At 33.9% G+C, this 22,393-nt stretch overlaps 1 protein-coding gene across 2 annotated transcripts in view; it reads left to right on the top strand.

Moving 5' to 3' along the window:
* The window catches only part of FSIP2 (fibrous sheath interacting protein 2), a 91,361-nt gene extending 81,735 nt beyond the window's left edge, over window positions 1–9,626 (top strand). Inside the window, exons 21-23 of one of the 2 annotated variants that reach the window (XM_013059039.2) lie at window positions 3,130–3,173; window positions 6,524–6,593; window positions 9,243–9,626. In XM_013059039.2, the coding sequence (XP_012914493.1) occupies window positions 3,130–3,173; window positions 6,524–6,593; window positions 9,243–9,379 (251 nt within the window). In that variant the 3' untranslated portion in view covers window positions 9,380–9,626. Of the gene's footprint in view, window positions 1–1,242; window positions 1,376–3,129; window positions 3,174–6,523; window positions 6,594–9,242 lie in introns of those variants that run through there. The other variant, XM_004757846.3, reaches the window with a different exon arrangement.
* Window positions 9,627–22,393: the final 12,767 nt, after the last annotated feature.

Here is a 22,393-nt window from a genome sequence, read left to right as displayed (position 1 = left end):
AAAATGTACAAAAAGTGTGTGGGGGTAAGGGAGTTTTTAGACCTAAAGTTGTTTGCTCACATTAATATCTGACTAGTATAGACTTCGGTATTTTTAAAATAGTACCTACTCCTTAGAATATTTAAGAACTTTTTGATTCTCTATTTTTTGAAACCTCAGAGGATCAGTGTGGTTCCAACAATGACCATATGTATAAGAGGTAGAGTGTCATGTTGATTGTAAAGTGGCTTTAAAACTCAAACCACACATTTGGCTATTTCAGACACACAGCCCACTCAAGGAATTACTTTAAAAACAAATTGTCTCAACTTGGAAGTGAAATTGTTTTAATTAAGATGATTCCTAGAATAGCAATAAATATGCCAGAATCCCATAAACACACCATAATCAGAAGATGTCACAATAATCACTAATCGTACCGGTAGTATGGAATCATTCTATACAAATCCCTTCATGTTTTCGTGAGGAAACACAAGCTAAGAATGATGAAGCAGTTCTGCCAAGGTTACTCTGAGTCTGAGGCAGAGCCAACTCTGGATCCTAAGTATCCTGACCATAAAAGGAGTATTGTTGTTATTGTTTTCTTTTCCAATTTTGTGCAATGATCATGCTTAATTTTTACATCCTTCAGTAATATTTCACTTGCCCAGTTCAATCCTTATTCATTCATTCATTCATTCATTTAAATACTTAGTGAGTATCTCCTTTGTGTTCGAGAATCCCACAACACTAACACAGTCCTTAATCTCATAGAATTTACACTGTAACCTGGGGTGGGCATCAAAGAGTAACCACATAAACAAGATAATTCCAGCTATTGATAGGTGTTCCCCATCTCATCTGGGACAAAAGTGAAAGAAACCACGATAGCTTGCAGAACCCTACCTCATCTGGACGTCACCTCCCCAACCTTACCTAACTTCCTCAATCTCTGTCTCTTTCTGGCTCTCTGCTCCAGCCTCATGGGCCTTGCTTTCCTTAAACATTCCAGGTATTGAGGGCCTTTGCTTTTGTGGATCCTTGTGTAAGGTGTCCTCCCCCTACATCTACATTGCTAATCCCTCACCTTCAGGTCTTTGCTCAAATTTCACCTTCTCAGTGATGTCTTCTTTGACCATACTCTGACACTGTGGCCTCATTCCCACCATGGTACTAACTATTCTGCATCTGTGCTTATTTTTCTCACTGGCACTTATAATTATCTGACAGAACATTAATTGTTTTTTCACTCTCTCCTTCTAGAATGTGAGGTCCATGAAGATTACAGCTGTATTCCCAAGAACCTAAAATAGGCAATATAATAGAAGGAGCATTTAGTAAAATAGGAGGGACAATGGGACTAATGAATGAGAGGCACAAGAATTCTGTTTTGGGGGGCACCTGGGTGGCTCAGTCAGTTAGGCGACTGCCTTTGGCTCCGGTCATGATCCTGGGGTCCTGGGATCGAGCCCCACATCGGTGCTCTGCTCAGCGGGGAGCCTGCTTCCTTCCTCTCTGCCTGCCTCTCTGCTACTTGTGCTCTTTCTCTCTGTCAAATAAATAAATAAAATCTTTAAGAAAAAAAAAAAAGAATTCTGTTTTGGTTATGCTGAGCTTGAGGTACCCATTAGATATTCAAGTTGAGGTATCACATAAGAAATAGGATAGTTAAGATTGGAGTTTAATGGAGAGATTAGGACTAGAAAATTAGATTCTTTGTTTCATTTAGATATACAATAAAATAAATCTGAATACCTGAGACCCTCAAATATCAGGGTTTTTTTCTTTGACTTTTCATCAAAACAAATTCCTAGTATATCCTGGGAAGTTGATAGTCATTTCTCCTAGAAACTTAAAAACCTAGCATTTGGAATGACAGCCCTGGAAGTAAACCCAATACCCTTAGTCATTTAAAAGCAAAAGTCAGTTAGTTCAATTATGTGCAATATAGAGTCAGGCAGTTTAAAAAGATTATCAACCAACAATAAAATTTTATCAATATTGTCAGATAAGTGCAATCATCAGTCCCTCTCATATCGGAGTTAATTGATGTTCTACTACAAATTTTTTTCCCCAAAACCTACATTGATCCGAAGGATAATGCGGAGAATGACCATATATTGGCCCCTGATGATTACATTTCTATAAAATGCACAATATATTTTTTTAAAGATTTTATTTATTTATTTGACAGAGATCACAAGTAGGCAGAGAGACAGGCAAAGAGAGAGGAGGAAGCAGGCTCCCCGCGGAGCAGAGAGCCCGATGTGGGGCTCGATCCCAGGACCCTGAGACCATGACCTTAGCTGAAGGCAGAGGCTTTAACCCACTGAGCCACCCAGGCAACCCAATGCACAATATTTTTATATAAGATATCTCATTGCATCCTTTTTTGAGACAGCCAGGGAAGACAGTCTCATTCACATTCTACATAAAGAGGAAACAGAGTCAAATAAGTTAGATTCAACTTGCCAATGTTCATACAGCTCTAAGAAATGAACCTAAGACACAGACTCAGATTTTCTGCCTCCCCAGTAGACCGTTGTTGTAAAAATTTTCTCATCATTTCTAACTCCTTAGTCTAAATTTGTTTTACAGGCTAATTAACCTCTCCTGGAACTTGGGCAATTTTTGGTTCTGTAGCAATTCCTCCAGATTTCCTCTTTGTATTGCTTCAAAATTCTCCTGGTTCTCACTCAAATTATTTCATAAGACCAGCATTTTCCTGTTAGTGCCAATTATCTGCTTTTAATTAGCTATGTAGACCATTAGAGCTGCAAGGCCCCTTGGAATCATCTATGAGGTAATCTCTCATTTTACATGTAAACAAATGAGCCTATAGAAATTGAGTAGTTGTGCATGAATATGTGGCTCTGAACTTATGGAGTCTGCCTCTCCTACCAAATCATATTTCATCTTTCATAATTCCGAAAGGAAGATCTAGACATGCCCCATAATTCCAGGGATCTTACCTATTTCTATGTTATTCTCACTGTCTATACACTGAAAGTAGTAGTAATTTTTTCTACCTGCCTAAATTCTAGAACTTTCTGGTGAAAAATAATAAGACCAGGTTTGTCTCAGTACTATTCATGCCCCCCCCCAAAAAAAAAAAAACATTTTTCCTTTTTTTTTCCCCCTTCCCAACAGGAACTTCTCAAGAGCAAACACCAGAGAGTTCGAACAGTGTCAAGGTAAATATTTTTCAATAAACTATAAATGGTATACATGGGGTCCAGTTGAATATAGCTCAATTTTCAACATCAAATCTGGGCTTGGGTGGTACGATCTGAGGAACATCAGGAAGAGTACCCCTATGCACAGTTTCTTCCTGCTCAGGTATCTCCCTCTGGCTGAGACCCGTGCATGGTACTGGAAAAATCCCCTAATCAAAATTCTCACTTTACAATTAAATTATTCCTTGCATATGTGCACAGAATAGGCCACTGTTCTTCCCTAGCACCTATGTGCAATTCTGTTCCTAAACTCTGTTACTGTAGTCTCTGAAGAAAACCCTACAGAGAGTCACTCCATCCTGTTTAGGGCAGGTAGACTCCTCCAAGTGAGGAACTTGGAGGAAGCAGGGAGGGAATAGAAGCTTCAAAAACAGAGGAAATGGGCTTGCAGAAAATTCGTACAGATTCCATCTATTTTTCTGTGTTCCTAAAGAATGATTGTTTAAAGGCAGCTTTCCAAAAGGCCCAGCTACTCTCCACCATAAACTCAGGAAATTTCCTCTTCCTTAACCCTTTTTAGAAATTTCCAATAGAGTAGTGTTCAGAACCAAATCTTAAAATTCTTACTCATGCCAATTCCTGAAGATGCTAGGCTAGTTCCTCATTCAACCTAATGCTCATTTATGAATATAAACATCTATTTGACAACCTCGGGCTTCATTTAGACCATATTTTCCAAGTAAAATCATTTGGAAATAACAGAGAGAGAATCTCTGAACTGACAAGCTGATTACAGACTGGTCCTTGTGCCAGGCTGAATCCCTGATTAAGCTGGACCCTTTTGGCTCTTTGCCTTTCCTCTCTCACTTGCAGCTTTTTCCATGGTGAAACATGGTTGAAATTGGTATATCCAACCCCGTTCAAAGTAAGATGGAGTAAGCACATTTTACCTCATCTCTCTCGTTTTACAACTAAAAACGCTGGACAACTACTGAGGATGCTGAAATAATAATAGCTGGAGTTTGAGGAAGGAAGTAAAAACTCAAAGAATCACCAATACCATTATGAGTTTCCTGCTGTCCCCTGCCCACCTATCTCCTAGTTTAGTTAGATCCAGAGAAGTTCAAATCCTGGAATTACTTAGAAAGAATAGGCAGAATAAATCTTCAGGAGAAAACATTGCTCTCCGATGAAAATTAGGAACAAGTTCCTGTGGACTGTGAAGTAGAAGAAACTCACTTTTTTCGCACTTTTCCTGCTTGGTTCTGCCTCAAGGCAAGTTTCAGACATGAAGCTACAGAGCAATGGCAGCAGAGGCTGCTGAGGCACTTAAAGCTCACAGAAAATCCTTCCTTCTGACCAGAATAGGAAAAGTCTCCAGTAACCTGAAGAATATTAGAAGGAAATCTACTTTTTTCTCTGCTGTCTTTTGTCATTTCACCCTAGACAGGGATACAGTTATGGGATGTGTGAGATAGCACACAGGGAGGGTAGCCACAGCATTTAGCCATAGAAACAGAAAAGGGGACTTATGAGTGTTAGAGATATTTAAAAAAAAAAAAAATTAGAAGGATCATCAAAAAAGGAGTCCCTAAAAATCTGCTGAAAAATCTCTCCTGAGCTGTGCATGTATGGAACTGACATGAGCTTGTATAAACAAAAGTCTTTGAGAACTTGAACTATAGCTTTAATAGTGGTGCATACACAGAGATTTAAAAAAAAATACTGCCAAGGCTTTGGAAATTGAATTTACATTGGAAGCACTGCCATAGAAGGCAGGGTAGGATATGTGGTCTGAATCTAAGCAGGTTAGCTACCTAGTTAAGCAAAAAACAAAAACAAAAACAAACAACAACAACAAAAAAAAAAACAGACAAAAAAACTCAACCATCTCCAGAGGATACTAAGAGTTCTTGGAATCTCATAAATTATTTTAAATGCCCAAGATAGAATCCAAAATTACATAACATGTAAAGAAATAAGACAATGTCTACAACTTCTAAGGGAAAGGATATGAGATGCCAAGTGCAATGCAGCCAAGATTTTAGAATTTTCAGAAACTTAAAGCAATGATAATAACAGTGTTCCATCAAGAAATGGCATATACTCTTAAACCTAGTGCAAAGATTCATGTTTCCACCAGAACTTACATTACTTACTCATCTGAGACACTTGGTGGCATCTGCCCTCTGCTTTTAGATTAAGGATTCTCAAGTCAGTCTCACACATGCAGACATTTTTTTTAAAGATATCAATATATGCCTCATCCTCAGAAATTTAAGTTCAATTGGAGATGTGGGACCCAGGGATTCATATTTAAAAAAAAAAAAAATCCACATGTAACTATTGTAAGCCAATACTGAGAATCAGTGCTTTACATAGTCTCAGCTCCACTTCATTCCTCAGCTATCCAGAAATATATTAATAAATAAGTTGCATCAAGTCCTCATGAAGGAACTCTGATAAAACTCTTATAATATCTGATGGTCTTGGGGTACCTTGGTAGCTCAGTTGTTAAGTGTCTACCTTCAGCTCAGGTCATGATCCCAGAGACCTGGGATTGAGCCTCACATCAGGCTCCCTGCTCAGCGGGAAGCCTGCTTCTCCCTCTCCCACTCCCCCTGCTTCTATTCCCTCTCTCACTGTGTCCCTCTGTCAAATAAATAAATAAAATCTTTATAATATCTGATGATCTTTACATAATCTATGTATCACATATTTTATGTTTCTTTATTTAGGCCTTTATTCATTTCTCTTCATTGATTTCCTTATTTAATAACTAGTATTATAAAATATTTACAGGGAAGCCCAGCAACATACCTCAGTTTATTTTATACATTTCTGAGAAGATTGCTGCTGCTATATTCAAAGAAGTGATCTAGACCTACAGAGTAAAACTAGTATCTGAGCCATGTTCCTTAACTGACTAGGTCCCCATAGCCACTTCATTGCTCCAGACCCCAAAATGCCTAAGATTTCCATAACAGGGAACTGGAGTTACACAGTGAACATCCATTTTCCTTCCCCACTTACCATTATCTCTCGCATTAGAAAAGAATATATAATTCGTTGTTTATTTCAATCCACCCAAAAGAGTGAGGGGGCAGACAGAGCCGGTATTTTTTTGTGATGTAAGATGCCTGGTCATCAGTTAATGGTGGCTAAGGCCCACATCTATGACAAGGGTCAATCCTAGGTGCCCTAATTGGCAAAAATTATGAGCCTAAGACTCAGAGAATAATTCTAGGGCTTCAGAACATAGATGCTATTTATGCAGTGGTTGTACTACATCTTTTGGGGGTTTCTAGGTATCTCTAGTGTGTAGTGTCCAAAACACACTAACTACATAATTTGCTTTGTCTTGGCAGTTTATCACCATCTTTGAAGGAAACAAGAATAATACTGAGAGTGCATGTTCCTCAAAAGAATTCATTCCAGGTACAAAATTTGCCATACTTTAGCATTCCTCCTGGAATGACTGATTTCTCCCTTCTAGTACTGACACCTGAGATTGAGTAATGAGACTGAAATAATATACTTAACTATGTATATGTATGTGTGTATAGTCATTTTCAGTTTATTATGTTTATTATGTAGTTCTTTTACTTTAACCTCAAACCACATAACAAATAATGGAGCTAACATTTATTAGGTACCAGTTATCTCCATTTTATTAAAGAGGAAAGTGAGAGTCATTGAAGAGGAAAGCAAGAGTAGGTTACTCAAGATCACCTCATAGCTAATAAGCTGCAGAGCTGGGATTCAAACACAGAACTGCCCAACTTCAAAGCTTAAGCACATTAAATATGATGATAATTTATACACTCAAATACCACAGGAGCCAGACAGTTACTACAAACAAGAGGAATAGGTTGAGCAGGGGTGTGGATCCACTGGAGATGGGGTGTCCCATCTAAAGGAGGAGATGATAATCCAATCACTGACATCCTGGGTTGTTGCTTGCTTTTCCAGTTCAAGTCTGAGCCTTTTTCTAAAGAAGCTGGAGATGAAAATTTTATGTGAAAATTCCCAACTTTTAAATTTTATCAGATCATTCAAAGCTTTGTGAAATGTTTTGTAGACAAAACTAAACTTGTCTATATATCCCCTATACCATACTACTCTCCCTCTGTCAATCATAAATCCCTAATTTACAAAACAGAAAATGGAGGTAATAATCACCTGAGTTTACACAGTCAACAAATGGAGAGTTTTTAAGGCCCAAAACAGATCTTCTGACTTTGTTCCTCCATTTTTGCTTGCCTCCATAATGTGGTTCTATATTGTTGCCACTGCTTCCCAGAATGAGCCCCATGTTGGGTAATAATCAAAGATAGTCTATAGTTTTGCTACAAAAAGAACTCAGGGTTCACTACTCTCTATAGGGATGAGCTTCATGTATGTTATTAACTTATGATACTAGCCACCATTGGTCTTGAATAAGGTACAAGGAATCTAGAATGGATGCATATTTGAGGCAGTATCCTCAATGTGTTTCCAGGAACTGCTTTGCATTAGAATCATCCAGTGTATTTTTTAACAGTGCAGATTCCTGGGCCTTCTCTTAGACTTCCCAAGTTACTATCTCTGAGTAATGGTGCCCAGGAATCTGAATTTTTAATAAGAACACAATTTTTAAGAATGGAAGCTCCTTAACTTCTCCAATGAGAGTTTCAAAAGTCTTGCAACAATGTCTCAATCATATCAATAAAAAATTTATCTTACTTTTTCAGAATGTACATCTTTCTCTTTCATCCGTGCTTTTGTGTCTTATCCACTGCAGATTTTGGCTGTTTCCTTTTAAATTCTTAGGTTATTTTTTAAAATAATAGTTATATTATTATTATTATTATTGTATATTATGTATATAATTTGTATATTATATTAAGTATGTTATATATAATATTAATATTATTATAATTAATAACTATGTAGTTAAAAACCTAAATATGCTTTTTTGTTCTTCATAGTGAAATTTACTATAAGCTATCTTAGCTTTAATCATAGAATATTATCTTGCAAAAAAGACATCTCTAAGTAACTGCAAGAGGTACAGTCATGAACTTTGGCATGCATTAGAATTAAGAAAATATTGGTTTTACTGTCATGTGTGTTTTTATGCCCCGTCATAAAGTTTCAAAAAAGTACATAAATGTTCACTTTTGTCTTTACATGTCTATATGTAAAAATCTCATTTTGTGATAATTAAAATATTATATTCTTTAAGGCCCCATGTGTTGAATAAGTCATGTAGAAAAATGAATCTAAATGAAAAATATTTTATTATCTATACAGTGTTACCTCACATAACAAAAAATTACTTAAAGTTAGCTAACTGAAAATTCACCCAAAGGAGGTGAGAAATTATACCAATTTTAATGCACTTGTACTTGCACATAAGCACTCTGAAATGGATACTCTTACTGCATAGAGTTGAAAGTTACTTTCTCATGTAAGTTTAGCTCATCAGGCATTTTCTAAGAATGTTCTGCTAGATAAAGAAAGACATTCTTTGCATACCTGACTAAAGAAGCATCAAAATACAGAAGGTGTAACTATGCTATATAGAGTCAGAAGCTGGATCCTATTCCCAGTGTAGCCATTTTCCACTCGTATGACCTTATGCTAGGTATTTAACCTTGCCAAGATTCAGTATTCAAAAAAGGAGAATTTCCTATTTCCTTCCTATTTCCCTGGAAGATATTAGCAGGGCCAAATCGAAAGAATCTTTGTGAATGTTTTTTGTTTGTTTGTTTGTTTGTTTAAGATTTTATTTACTTATTTGACAGAGATCACAAGTAGGCAGAGAGAGAGAGAGGAGGAAGCTGGCTCTCTGCTTGGCAGGGAGTCTGATGCGGGACTCGATCCTAGGACCCTGAGATCATGACCTGAGCCAAAAGCAGAGGCTTAACCCACTGAGCCACCCAGGCACCCCTGGTTTTTGTTGTTATTGTTGTTGTTTTTAAATCCCATAAAGTATTGCATAAATATCTTTTTCTGAATTCTAAATCATCAATTCTGTAATATACCTTCTCTCAATTAGAATGTCTAATAAATACCCATATTACTTTTTTGCTTTATCCACAGAAAATCTCAAGCCTAGTATTTCCAAACAAGGATCTAAAATGCTGGCAAAGGTATCTTCAGCTCTGTCAAAGGTGTTTTCTCGAACTAACACCAATATTTCCAAATCTTCCTCACCACCTCACCAGGATGAGCACTGAAGTTTTTATACCTGATATAACCATGCTTACTTTCCTTAGGAAATAAAATGGTTTTAAAAGCATAACATACTGTTCTATATGATGATATTTATAAAATTGAGCAAAATCTTAAGAGCAAAAGAAAGTCCAATAGAGAACTGGGTAAGAGAAAGTTTTAATGAATGCTTTTCATAAGCATTTTGGTATAAGAAGGGTATTAATATTACCTGTGTGTCATTAGGATAAAGAGACAAAAAGTGTACAAAGTAACCAGTTAGCACTTAAGCAACCACCAAATGTCCTTAGATGTTTCCTGTTAAGTTTTGGAGGGTTTTTTCACCAAAATACTTAGAAAATTGAGATAACACTCAAATGAATAACACAGCTATGAAACTGATTAGCTCACTGTAAAGGTATATTTGGAGGTTCAAGTTAAAGTATACCAGATATAAGAAATCAGACTTTCCCATCTGCAGATAATGTTTCATCAGTTTATAAAATATCTCCCAAGCAAAAACTCTCACTTGAAAAAAAAAATTGCAGAAAAGACAAAGGTATTTTGTGGATAAATTACCATCGATAAGTAAATTATTGATCAGTGGCCACTAAATCCTCAAATAAATATTTTTTCATAAATATTAATAAAGGCTCTATTTGTAAGATCATAAAAAGTAATGAAAATTTAACAAGAGGAATAGCTAGTACATTGACAAAAGAAACTTTTCAAAAGCAGTTAATGTGCTACTTCATGATATGAATCCAACTTTAGCATGTTTGCCACTGGATTGAAAACTCCTGTACCCCTGGGACTAATAATACATTATATGTTAATAAAAAATTAATTTTTTAAAAAATTAGAAAATTTAAAAATTAAAATAAAAAAATCCAAAACAGCACTATCTACCCTAATGCTGATTCATGAATTTTTGGAGAATGTGACATCTTCTCTTTTATCTAAAATTTTCTTGACAGCAGCCAGTGCTAAAGTAGAAAAATTTGAGAAAATGTTGCTTTACAAAATTGGATTTTAATAAAGTTAGTGAGGGCATCAGGGAGCTCCAGAGAAAGAGATGTGATTGTAAGGTGGAATTTCTACATTCTAATGATAATGAAGTGATTCAATTAGTAATTTAGTCTATTTATAATAACCTCAAATTATTTGATCTCAAAGAGCACACAAAATCATGCATCTTACAGATGCAGAGCTTTTAAAAAATGTTAGTTGATGAGAAATGACTGGCAGTCCAGTTCAAAACTATTCTCAGAAGTATTCTACCACTGGGCTTAAATTGATAAGTATTAAGTTGAAAGTATCCTTACAGATGTAATCAAAACCACATATGTTCTATATGTTTTTAAGCTGTCTTTTATAACAGAAAAGTTTGCTGTAAAATTTTTTTATCAAAGCTTTTATCCATCTTTTTAAAAGTCGATATAGGAATAAGCAAATTTCTCACAGCTGAAATTCACTCTGATTTCAAAGCACTCTGATTCACATAGTTCTGTAGTTAAATATTTAATATATAAGAATAATGTACTCATAGGAAGTTTTGTGGGTTTTTTTTTTAAGATTTTATTTATTCATTTAAGAGAGAGAATGAGCAGTGGGGAGGGGCAGAGGGAGAGAGAAAGACAGACTCCCCAGGTGAGCAGGAAGCCTGATGTGGGGATCAATCCCAGGATCCTGAGATCATGACCTGAGCTGAAGGCAGATGCTTAATCAACTGAACAACTCAACTCAGGTGCTCTTTATGAGGGTTTTTTTTTTTTTTTTAATGGTAAAGGAGACTTCCAATTTTCTCCAACTCAAGTAGAAGAAGAAGCATCAAGTTAAGAATACTTGTTAAAGTTGTCAAAATTATGAAAAATGTAGCTAAAATTATGGATAAATTTAAGTCCGAGGAAAAGCCTTAATAAAAAAAAAAAGAAAGGCTCTGTGTTAAATGGCATGTGTTAAATGAAACTTTGGGCATGTTTGGCTAACCTAGTGAAAAAGATGCTAAAAGTATCAAAGATTAAATTGAGGAAAAAAGCTTAGCACCTGATAAACTTTTTGGTAGCTGAAATTTCTAGAAGTAACATTCTTTGAGCTTAAGACATCTTAGATTGTTGATTCTGCTTATGCTGTGCTAAAACAGAAGTTGGCAAATTTTTTATATAAAGGCCTAGACAATAGACACCATAGGTTTACAGAGTATATGAATTCTTTCAAAGCTATTCCATTGGGCCTTTGTAGCCCAAAAGCAGCCACAGAAAATATATAAGCAAATAATGGAACCAATGAAAATTTATTTATAAAGAGTGAAATCTGAACTTTAATTTTCACATCACAAAATATCATTCTTCTGATTTTTTTCAGAAAACTTATAAAACCACTTTGTTTTCAAGCTGGTCAAAAATAGATGGCAGGTAGATTGATGCCATTGGTGGTAGTTTTCCCTAAAAATTTGGGACCCATAAATTAGTTGAGTATGATGTGAAGGACACAGAATAATTCTCAAAATAGTAAACTTTACTAGGGAAGTACATTAGAAAAAATGAGTGATTACAAAAAAATCACTAAACAAATTTCAAACGTTCATCTCTTTAGTACTTTAGTTATTGAATATATTGCCAAGAAGGCACAAGAGCATTCTGTTAAAATATACCTTGAATTAGAAAAAGAAAAGTTCAATCAACTTTAGTTTGGCATTGAATTTCTAGTAAAAATTACTTCTTATCTTGAGAGTAGCCAACCAAAATGGATCCAAACATAATTTCAGACACTTGTTAGTCATATTTATAAAACAAACAAACACAAAACAAAACCAAAAAATCCTCATTAACATCCAATGCAGCAAAAGGAAGTAAGGCGCTCCAAGTTCTCATCTCCCACAGAAACAGTGACAAAAAAGCAAAAACTGTCAAAATTAACTCTTTCAGAATTCTGGAAAATAGTCAAAGGCTTACAGCAATGAACTGAACATGAAAAGAGTTAGTAACTTTAAAGTGGTAGCAAAGATTTGTGGTGTATTTACTTGTCCTTGCTCTAACTGTTCCTCAATACAGTAGCAGTCTTGGAAAAGAAACCTGCAACCTAAGTATAAGTCTTTGGTCCCTAGTTCCATAGGGAGCATAGCAAACCTTATAGGAAAATTACTACATATGAATGTCCATCTCAACCTGTCTGGGAGACACTTGAATAAGGGATGTAAGACACTTGTCTAGGTTTCACATGACTTAGAAACTCTAACCAAAAAAGCAGGGGACCTTGCTCATAAAAGCGGAAGCCAAGGGACATGGGTGGCTCAGCAGGTCAAATGTCTGTCTCTTGATTTTGGCATATGTGTGTTTTAGTTCCTGGTGCTCAAGGAAATCGCTGTGAAAACTAGCTGCTTAACATGAAGATAAGAGACTTCAGTGACCATAAAAGACAAGCAACATAGCCTTTGAGAAATAGTTTGGGAAAGTCAGTAAACAAATGGACTAGTACAGTTTTCAACAGTCAAAAAACAAGCCCTGGAAAAGAGGGAGATCTGATGTCCAATGTTACCATGTTATAATATTTAAATGTCTTGTTTTCAACAAAATAACTCATGGAAAGTATGAAACAGGAAAGTATGGCACAGGAAACAGTAAAACAGGAAACAGGAAAGAAATATGGCATATTTAGAGGAACAAAGGATTAAGAAATCATGAGGAAATCCAGATTTGGGGTTAATTATACAAAGAGTACAAAACAACTTTATTAAATATGTTCAAAAAGCTAAAGGAAAATATAGATAATATGATATAATATAATATAATATAATATATAAGGAAAATATAAGAGTGAAGGAAATCAGAAAAACAATGTATACACTAAATGAGAATATCCATAAAGAAGTAGAGATCATTAAAGGAATCAAAAAGCCACTGTGGAAAATTGGCATTTCCTCAGAAAAATATTTCTCAGCCTTAAAAAGAAATAAAATTCTGATACATACTACACATGTATGAAACTTGAAAACATTATGCCAAGTGAAATAAACCAGACACAGAGGAGTGTTATATAATTCTACTTACACAGAAAAGTAAAATTCATAGAGAAAGAAGAATAAATTTTAACAAGAACTGGAGACAGTGTGGAATGGGAAGTTATTACTTAATGGGTGCAGTCTTTCTGTTTGGGAGGATGGCCAAATTCTGGAAATGGATAGAAGTGATGGTTGTACAACATTTGTAAATGTACTTAATTACTGAGTATACATTTTTAAAAGGTTAAAATGGTTATCTTTTGTTAAAATTGTTACTTTTACCATAATAACTTTAAAAAATGGCTTTAAAAAGGAACCTCACAAATTCTGGAGGTGAAGAGTAAAATAATTAAAAATTTACTAGAGGGGTTCAACAGCAAAATTAAACAAGGAACAGAAATAATCAGTGAACTTGAAGTTAAGACTGACCAAACCAACTGAAGTTGGTTTAAGGATTTGAAAAAAAAGAAAAAATATATTCTAAAGGACCTATATGAGATGCCATGAAGCAGACCAAAATATGCATTATGCAAATCCTAGAAAAAAGGACGGAAAGAATATCTAAAGTGCAGCTTCATATATACCACAATTCTTTCTTCTTTTACCCTGTCCTAAAGCCAGATGTCCTAAAATTGCTAATTTTATACACCAGTTTTAATTTAGGATCTTAGTTGGTCAATAGTTTTAAAATCATACTCTATTTTGGGGAAAGGATAGATTTTATGACCAAATGCAATGTGCAATTTTCCTCTGCAGTATGGTCAGAAGTGCATATAGAAATAGAAGGAAATTTTAAGGCATTGTTTTCTTAATTTATATCAAATTATTCTTTGCCTGATACCTGACTTGCATTTTTCCTAAAGAAAGGAGACCAATTACTGAACCAACTTATTACTGCATAAATAGGGATTGTGAGTTCACACTCAGGTATCTAAGAAAATATGATTTCATTTGCTGGTTACATTCAATTAAAGCAATTAAAAATATAATTCTGGAACATAATTTATGTATTTGGTAAAATAAAGCTCTTAATAAAACTGACTACTTGACCATTCCTCCATTCCCCAATTCCCTATTAAGGTCAGTTCCTAGACCTCCCTTTTCCATTTGCTTCCCCATTCCTGTTTCCCTAATTTCTACTTAGTTTTCTTGAGACTTACTTTGTTGTACAATGATGTAATGGATAAAATTGTTGCTAATGTGTTATATTCTTTAACTGGGAGACAGGTACATAGTCAACAATAGGGCCTTCATACTCTAGGCCCTGATTTTATATTTTTGTTTTTAGTGTTCAATTTATCCAGCTTATAAATCTAATTCTTCTTAAACTTATAAAGACAATTTATAATCTGTCACTTACAATGGTTACTTGTAAATACAGTAATTTGTATTAAAATTAAAAGCACTACTTTTACTCATGTCCTTTGTTCAATACTCAATTATTCTATCATTTTGGCAGTGCAGAATAATATTAAACACTTACCACAGTTTACAAATTTCACTATGTAAATTCCCTCAGATATTTCAAGGTACATGAAGACAATTAGTCTACTTTTCTTAAACATTCAAAATACCTACATCTCAACTACAAAACTTTTAAGTTTAATATGATTATAAAATTTGTCAAGTACACCCATACACATATATACAGATAAATACTATTATAATTGCAAGATAGCTCTGTTTTGTGACCAAAAACAAGGTTTTAGGTAATGGATTTCATTGGTGGATATATAATATGAGAGTGCTTGGAATGACTGAAGTTTGCCAGAAATAATTCAGGGGTCATCATTATAAGGATCACATTATTCTAAGAGCACTGATCATAAAGGAAACACAAACAATATTTACTCAAATGAAGCAAAGTCATCTTCAATAGACTATTTGTTCTCTGACACATTGTTTAAATTGACTGAATATATAACCAAAAGATACTACTTAAACATGAAAAGAACTAAGATGCTGCAGATTAAGTAGTTTATTTCCCAATAAGCAAAGTGATATCCCACAAAAGCCCACGGAAAAGAATGTTAGAAAACTAGAAGAAAGACTAAGAGGGGCGCCTGGGTGGCTCAGTGGGTTAAGCCTCTGCCTTTGGCTCCCCGCATTGGCCTCTCTGCTCCGCAGGAAGCCTGCTTCCTCCCCTCTCTCTGCCTGCCCCTCTGCCTGCTTGTGATCTGTCTGTCAAATAAATAAAATCTTAAAAAAAGAAAAAGAAAGAAAGAAAGAAAGACTAAGAGACTAGAGTTTTCTTTGAGTGCTTGATTATTACCTGAATTTGCAAAGGTTGTGGCTGGAACTTTTGACCATGGCTTTGAAGAGTTTAATAAATCCTCTTCTTCAAAAAATAAGTATAAAACCAGACAAAACTGTTAAAGCAAATCATATGAGGAATATGGAAATAGATATATGGCAAACAAAAAATTGGGAAGGGATTATTCATAACAACCTGCCAGAATTTCAAGTAAGAACAGAAAGAGATCTGGTTTTGCATGAGGCTCTTCCCTACCTTCTCTCTCTCTATCTTGGTCAGCGGGGACAGTTTTCTCCAGGCATGGCTGACCACCATACCAGAAGCTTTGCTTCTAGAGAGGGCACACAATTTGTGACAGAAGGTAAGAACATGAGGTGATTTTTTTTATTAAAGGTAGTAAACTCAGTAGAAAAGAAAGGTGAAAACCTACAACTGTGATAGGACTGGTTTGTAGTCATGGTTGGTACATAGATTTCGCTAGCCAGAGAGCTTATAAGGGTGAGATAAGCTATCTACATAATTCTGGCTAAGAGACTAGGTCCATGCACAGAGGATACTTGAAAGACCCTGAGATCTTGGATACCTGAGATACCTTAGATATTAAAGAAGTGAAAGCCCAGGAAGAATAGAAGATTAGCTGTATTTCTAACACATCCTAATACACATAGATAATTAAGATGAGGTTGATAACCATAAGGACTTAAGAGCATAACCTCTTCCCTAGTCATTGACTGATACTTGGCTTTGCAACTCTTGAAGTGACCATTAAGATACCAGGCTAAAAAATAAATAACTAGAATAAAAATACAAGGACAAATATATCTAGATACATTCTTTGAGGTGATAGATTTGGCAGCTTAATCCAGAAAAGCTACCAAATTTTTAAAAATAAAGAAGGACCCAGATTTGCTATCTTACCTAAAATGCACAGTTGTCAATAAAGTTAGGAACCATGCAAATAATCAGGAAACTGTGACCAATACTATGAAAAGAAAGCGGGCAACATAAATCGACTTTAAGAGGACCCAGTTGTTGGGGTGCCTGGGCGTCTCAGTGGGTTAGAGCCTCTGCCTTCGGCTCAGGTCATGGTCCCAGGGTCCTGGGATCGAGCGGGGAGCCTGCTTCCTCCTCTCTCTCTGCCTGCCTCTCTGCCTACTTGTGTCTGTCAAATAAATAAATAAATCTTTAAAAAAAAAAAAAAGAGGACCCAGTTGTTGGACTTAGAAGACAGATTTCAACCATTATATAAATGTTTTAAAAAATTAAGATAGGATAAAATGACTCAAGAAATAAGAATTGGCTATCTTTCTGTTATTTTTAGTTTAATTCCATGTGGGCTGAGAGGAGACATTATATGATTTATATTATTTTGACTTTATTAAGGTGTACTTTATGGCCTAGAATGGGGTCTATTTTGGTGAATATTTCCTGTATGCTTAAAAAGATCCTGCTGTTGTTGGATAAAGTAGTCTGTAGATGTCAATTAACTATCCAGTTGATTACCCTTATTGATTTTATGCCTGCTAAATCTATCCATTTAAAATAGAGGGGTAATGAAGTCTCCAATTACCATAATGGATGTATCTCTTTCATCTTGGCAATTTTATTGGGTTTTGCCTCATGTAGTTTGTCACTCTGTTATTAGGTGCATACATGTTTAAGATCATTACATCTTGGAGAACTGACCCCTTTATCATTGTATAATATCTGTCTTTGTCTCTGGTATCTTTCCTTGCTTTTTTTCCTCAAAAATTAATAAAGCTACTTCTGCTTTCTTTTCAATAGTGTCACCATGGTAAATTTTTCTTCATCCACTTATCCTTAATATATATGTTATATTTATATTAAATTAAGTTTCTTGTAGACAACAAGAAACTTACCCACTCTGACAATCTTTCAGTTGATGTATTGATTTTCAAAGTAATTATTAACTATAAAGGAAATTAAAGATCAAAACCCAATAATCTTAGCAATTTTATAGGTAATTTTTTATCACATTAATGTCAGAGCCTCTACTGGCAAATGAACTGGTACAAATATTGGCATATTATAAATTAAATCAATCATCTGAAGTTCTCAAAAACACGAAATTATAAATTTTCCAATATCACATAGAAAAAATGTGCTCTCAAATATTTCTATGCTGTACCACTTAAAAAATTAAGGATACTATTTAAGCTTTCAAAAGTTGAAAAGTATAATGAAATATATTTTTGAGAGGAAGGTTCTTTTATGATACAGTATATTTGATAACTAGCCTTTACTTTGAATAAAATCATAGTTGAAATTTCTAAGAAATCTTAACTCAAAATTTCTTACTTTTAGAAAGCTACAGCAAAGAGGTAACTTGAGGAAAATGTAAGTTATGATAATTAAATAATTTATAATGCATAAAGCACTTAAGGTAGCCTGAAACAGTAAATTTAACATATCCACAGATGTATTATCACTCAGAATTCATGGAATTTTATAATTTCAATGGATTCTTTTACATAAATTAGAACTAAAAAATTTGACAAAACATTGATCTATGTGTCTGATATGATCTCCCTGATATAAGGAAGTGGTGATGCAACATGGGTGCTTAAGTGGGTAGGAGAAGAATAAATGAAACAAGATGGGATTGGGAGGGAGACAAACCATAAGTGACTCTTAATCTCACAAAACAAACTGAGGGTTGCTGGGGGGAGGGGGTTTGGGAGAAGGGGGTGGGATTATGGACATTAGGGAGGGTATGTGCTTGGGTGAGTGCTGTGAAGTGTGTAAACCTGGTGATTCACAGACCTGTACCCCTGGGGATAAAAATACATGTTTATAAAAATTAAAAAATTAATAAAAAAAATAAAATAAAATAAAAATAATAAAAAATTTGACAAAACAAATACATAAAAAATTAAGACAAAGATGTGTATGGTGCTATAATTTTAAATAGAAAAAAATGAACTGTTGTTAATTTTCAATATGAGTTTAAATAAATTATAATCCAGTCACCTAAACCAATTCCATTAAAAACATGGAAGAACAAGTTCTTAATGGGCAAAGTAACATCATTATAACTAAAGTCTACTAGACTATCAAAATGTCTTGACCCAATACATTAGATGAAGTCTTTCTGTTTTTTAGAATTTGGTTTTGTAAATTCTTAAAATAATTATATTGATCTTTCTTTTTTTTAATCTTTTTTTTAATTAAACCTTTCTTTATTTACTATTTACTATTTATTACTATTATTCCTTCTATTATAAAATGCATGTCCAAAAACATGATTTTTGGTCAATCCACATTTAAGCATTATAATATTGTGAATAATAATGCAGAGTTGGGAAACAAACATACATAGGTGCATACTCCCTCTCTGTCATCTATGACCTTTTATATCTCAGAAAGGTTACTTACTCTCACTGAAATACTAAGATTTCTTATTTTATAGAGATTGTATGACAAAATATGGAGACATGTAGATGATGTTGAGTTACTATTGTTACTCTGAATTTTTACCAACTACCGATTTGTTTAGCAATTTCATTTTACAGATGAGAAAACAGAGATCCAGAAAAGTTAATAGGCTTACACAAGGTCATAGATTATAAAGCTTAAAGCTAGCTTTACAACTATTTATTCTAAATAACAATTACTTTGCTGCACAACATGTTGATAGATTTTAGTAAAATTTACCATTCCCTCAATTTTTTTCTAAAATTAATGAATTAAGACTTGTAAAACTCATGGATAGTTTTCACTCAGATCAAATAGCCTCATTGCCATAACTTAGAACGATGCCCTAGATGTTTCTTCATAGGCTACAAATATTTGCTCCATCATTGAGTTTTCTGCAGGTGTTCCATACTCACAGAAATATGAAAAGGCAAAAATTTCACCCAACCCCACTGCATACCCATATCCCTTTCTTGTACTACCTTGACAAAATGGTTTCCCGGTAATAATATGAGAAACTCATGGGACTCATCTTGTTTGCTTTTCTTTTCTCAAAGGATCAGAAGCTTACACTATATTTTGTCCAATGTCTGAAAACAATATTTCATATATTTTTGTCTGCTTTTAGATTTTATTTTTGCATAAGGAGAGGGTAAATCCAGACCACTACTCTGTTATGGATGTAAAGAGAAGTTATTGTTTTATTTTTACTCTCCTTTAAAATTTTTTTTTTAACAAATCATTAGGTACTTTTTAGTTGGAAACTTTCTACATCTTCAAGTCAATTGGTATGCTAAAATATTTCATACTGTAGGGTTTGTTTTTTAATTCAAATATTTTATACACTAGTGTTTTATCAGTTCAGTTTATGTTCGAGAGGGCTATATACATTTCTTGTTGAATTCCCCCAAGTCTAAATATACCTGCCTTGGAAAACTAAGATTATATGAGTTTACTTTTTTATTGACTGAGAAGTCTGCTTTAGATAAATCATTTGTTGATGTTCTAAACTGCTTCATCCTCCATCATATCATTCAGGAAAACATATTTTGTGTTTTCACGTTTCACATTGCTAGTATGTGCCAGGTTCTGATATACTTAAATATATTAATAAAATTTTATATCTGATCATTTTTTGTAGATGATTACACAGAAGACTTAATTTTCTTTAAAAATTTGAAATATGGGTCTTTTTTGTCTTAACTAGGAAATAAAAGTTTCAAAATAATATTACAACACACTTAGAATAATTGATCATTATGAATATCTTTTGATTTAAATTTTATATTCATTTTCTGAAAACTACATATTTCTAACTTGCTGACAGCCCATTTTAAGCACTGAATAACTACTTTACTCTCTAATGTATTTCTCTTATGATTTATTTTTTATTATAATATAAGGAAAAAGAAAGCAGCTGCATTCTCCAGCTGTGACAAAGTGTTTCAATAAATGAGGCAAGCAACATCAGTAATAAATAAAGTAATTTACTTCTTTACAAAAATGACTATCTCTATTTAATATCAAAGCTGTAGCTAGTAGTACAGCCTAGCAGCTGGTATGGCTGAAGTGAATACTCACTGGAAAATTAGGTTGCCATTATGTCAGCTATATTATACTGACAAGGCCATACTAACATTCCTGTGGGAAACATTTAAAAGCTTTCCTTTTGAATTCAGTACCAAGAAGCTATCTCATTTCACTTCGGTCACTGATACTGGTTGAGTGACAGAATGCAGTCTGTTGCTGCTATTGCAAAGCAATTAACTTCTACTTCCCACTATAAGCACAGAGTCCAGAGTGCTCTTTAATGATAAGTAAGAAGAAATATACTAAATCCATAAGATTGATGAAAAAAACTATCTTGCTTTTCCAGAGATTGTTGTGTTTCTAGAACAGCTAGAGGTTGTAGAAATAGAGCATGTTCCAATATGAAGCTCTTAGGTAATTCATCATTTTATGAACACACATACACACATACAATACACTTCCCCTAGTTGTCAACTATCACAGATTACACTATATAACAAAATTAAAATTTCCTAAAGTATCTTCAGAACTAATTATGTTTTCTAGTAACTACTAAATTTATGAGGATTTATAGTTAAATTGAGTTTTGTAAGGCTCACTGGAGAAACCACACAACTACTCAACAGCTACTAATCACCTCTCAACCTGGATTCCTATTATCAAACTAGTATTTGGATATTAGAGATCAAAGAATCACCTATTCATGGATCCAGGTATGTGTCTTGAATGTACATATATCAATGATGAAGGACTAGTATTATTCATTGAAATATTTATAGCGTATATTGTATATCACCTTTCAGTTTACCTTGTATTTCTGTGTATATTAATATATTTGATAACAATGAAAGGAGTTACTACCCCACTTGAGATGAGACCACTCATTTCATAAGTGTAAATAATACTTCAATGCTGCATATCTATCTGTTTGTAATCTTTCTGTTTGCTAGACTGTGAAAAGGGAAAATTCCACAAACTAACTGCCAAAACAAAGTCATCATTACATTAATATACCAAGTTTGGAAAAGAAGTTCAAGATAGGATGAAGAAGAAAAAAAAAGAGAGAGAGAGTGAATGTTTGTGACAGCGAATTTAAAAAGAGATGATTACAAAAGACTTTCTAATGAATTTGTATGTTTTATCAATATTTCATCCTCTATTTTTTATAATATAGCCTGGAATGTGTTCTGTACATAAGAAACAAATTATCATGCATATCATTTGCTGAGAAATTCTGCATTCTGAGTGTGATGACATTCTTGTCTACTTGCTTACGCTGCTCAGTGCTTACCAGGTACATACTGAGCAGAAGTTTCCTATCCCCAAGGGTGTGACATGAAGGACAAATTAAAGAATTCTTCCATAGCTGTCAAATGCTACAATAAATGATTACAGCAAACTATTAGGTAGCTTAAAAAGCTGCTTCTTTATTTTCTATATTCCAAAAGATGGCCAGTGAGGTAAAACTATTTTCTGAAGAAGAAGACTACAATAAGGACAATGACAAGTTTGCTTTTTTCATACTCACAGTTATAAGTATTCCAGATCACATGATGTGTAATAGTAAAACAAATTAAATAAGCTTTCTTCTATTAAACCAAACACAAGAGAGATTTTCAAAATGATAAAACAATGTTAGTTTTCTTGCCTTTTTAGACATTTTTGAAGTTATATAAATATATAGAATATTTTATAAATATTTCATTAAATATATTTATTATTTTATATATTTTATAGGAAAGCTATATTAAATAAAATAAATACTCTAAAAATTCTCCATTTAATTATCTAATATGGTAAATATAAATAGAACTCATCCAC

This window comes from Mustela putorius, unplaced genomic scaffold (genome assembly GCF_011764305.1).
Source record: "Mustela putorius furo isolate JIRA1106 unplaced genomic scaffold, ASM1176430v1.1 tig00003867_pilon_pilon_pilon, whole genome shotgun sequence".
Taxonomy (NCBI): Eukaryota; Metazoa; Chordata; class Mammalia; order Carnivora; family Mustelidae; genus Mustela; species Mustela putorius.
Note: the sequence above shows the minus strand (reverse complement) of the source record. Positions and strands in the feature narration are given on the sequence as shown.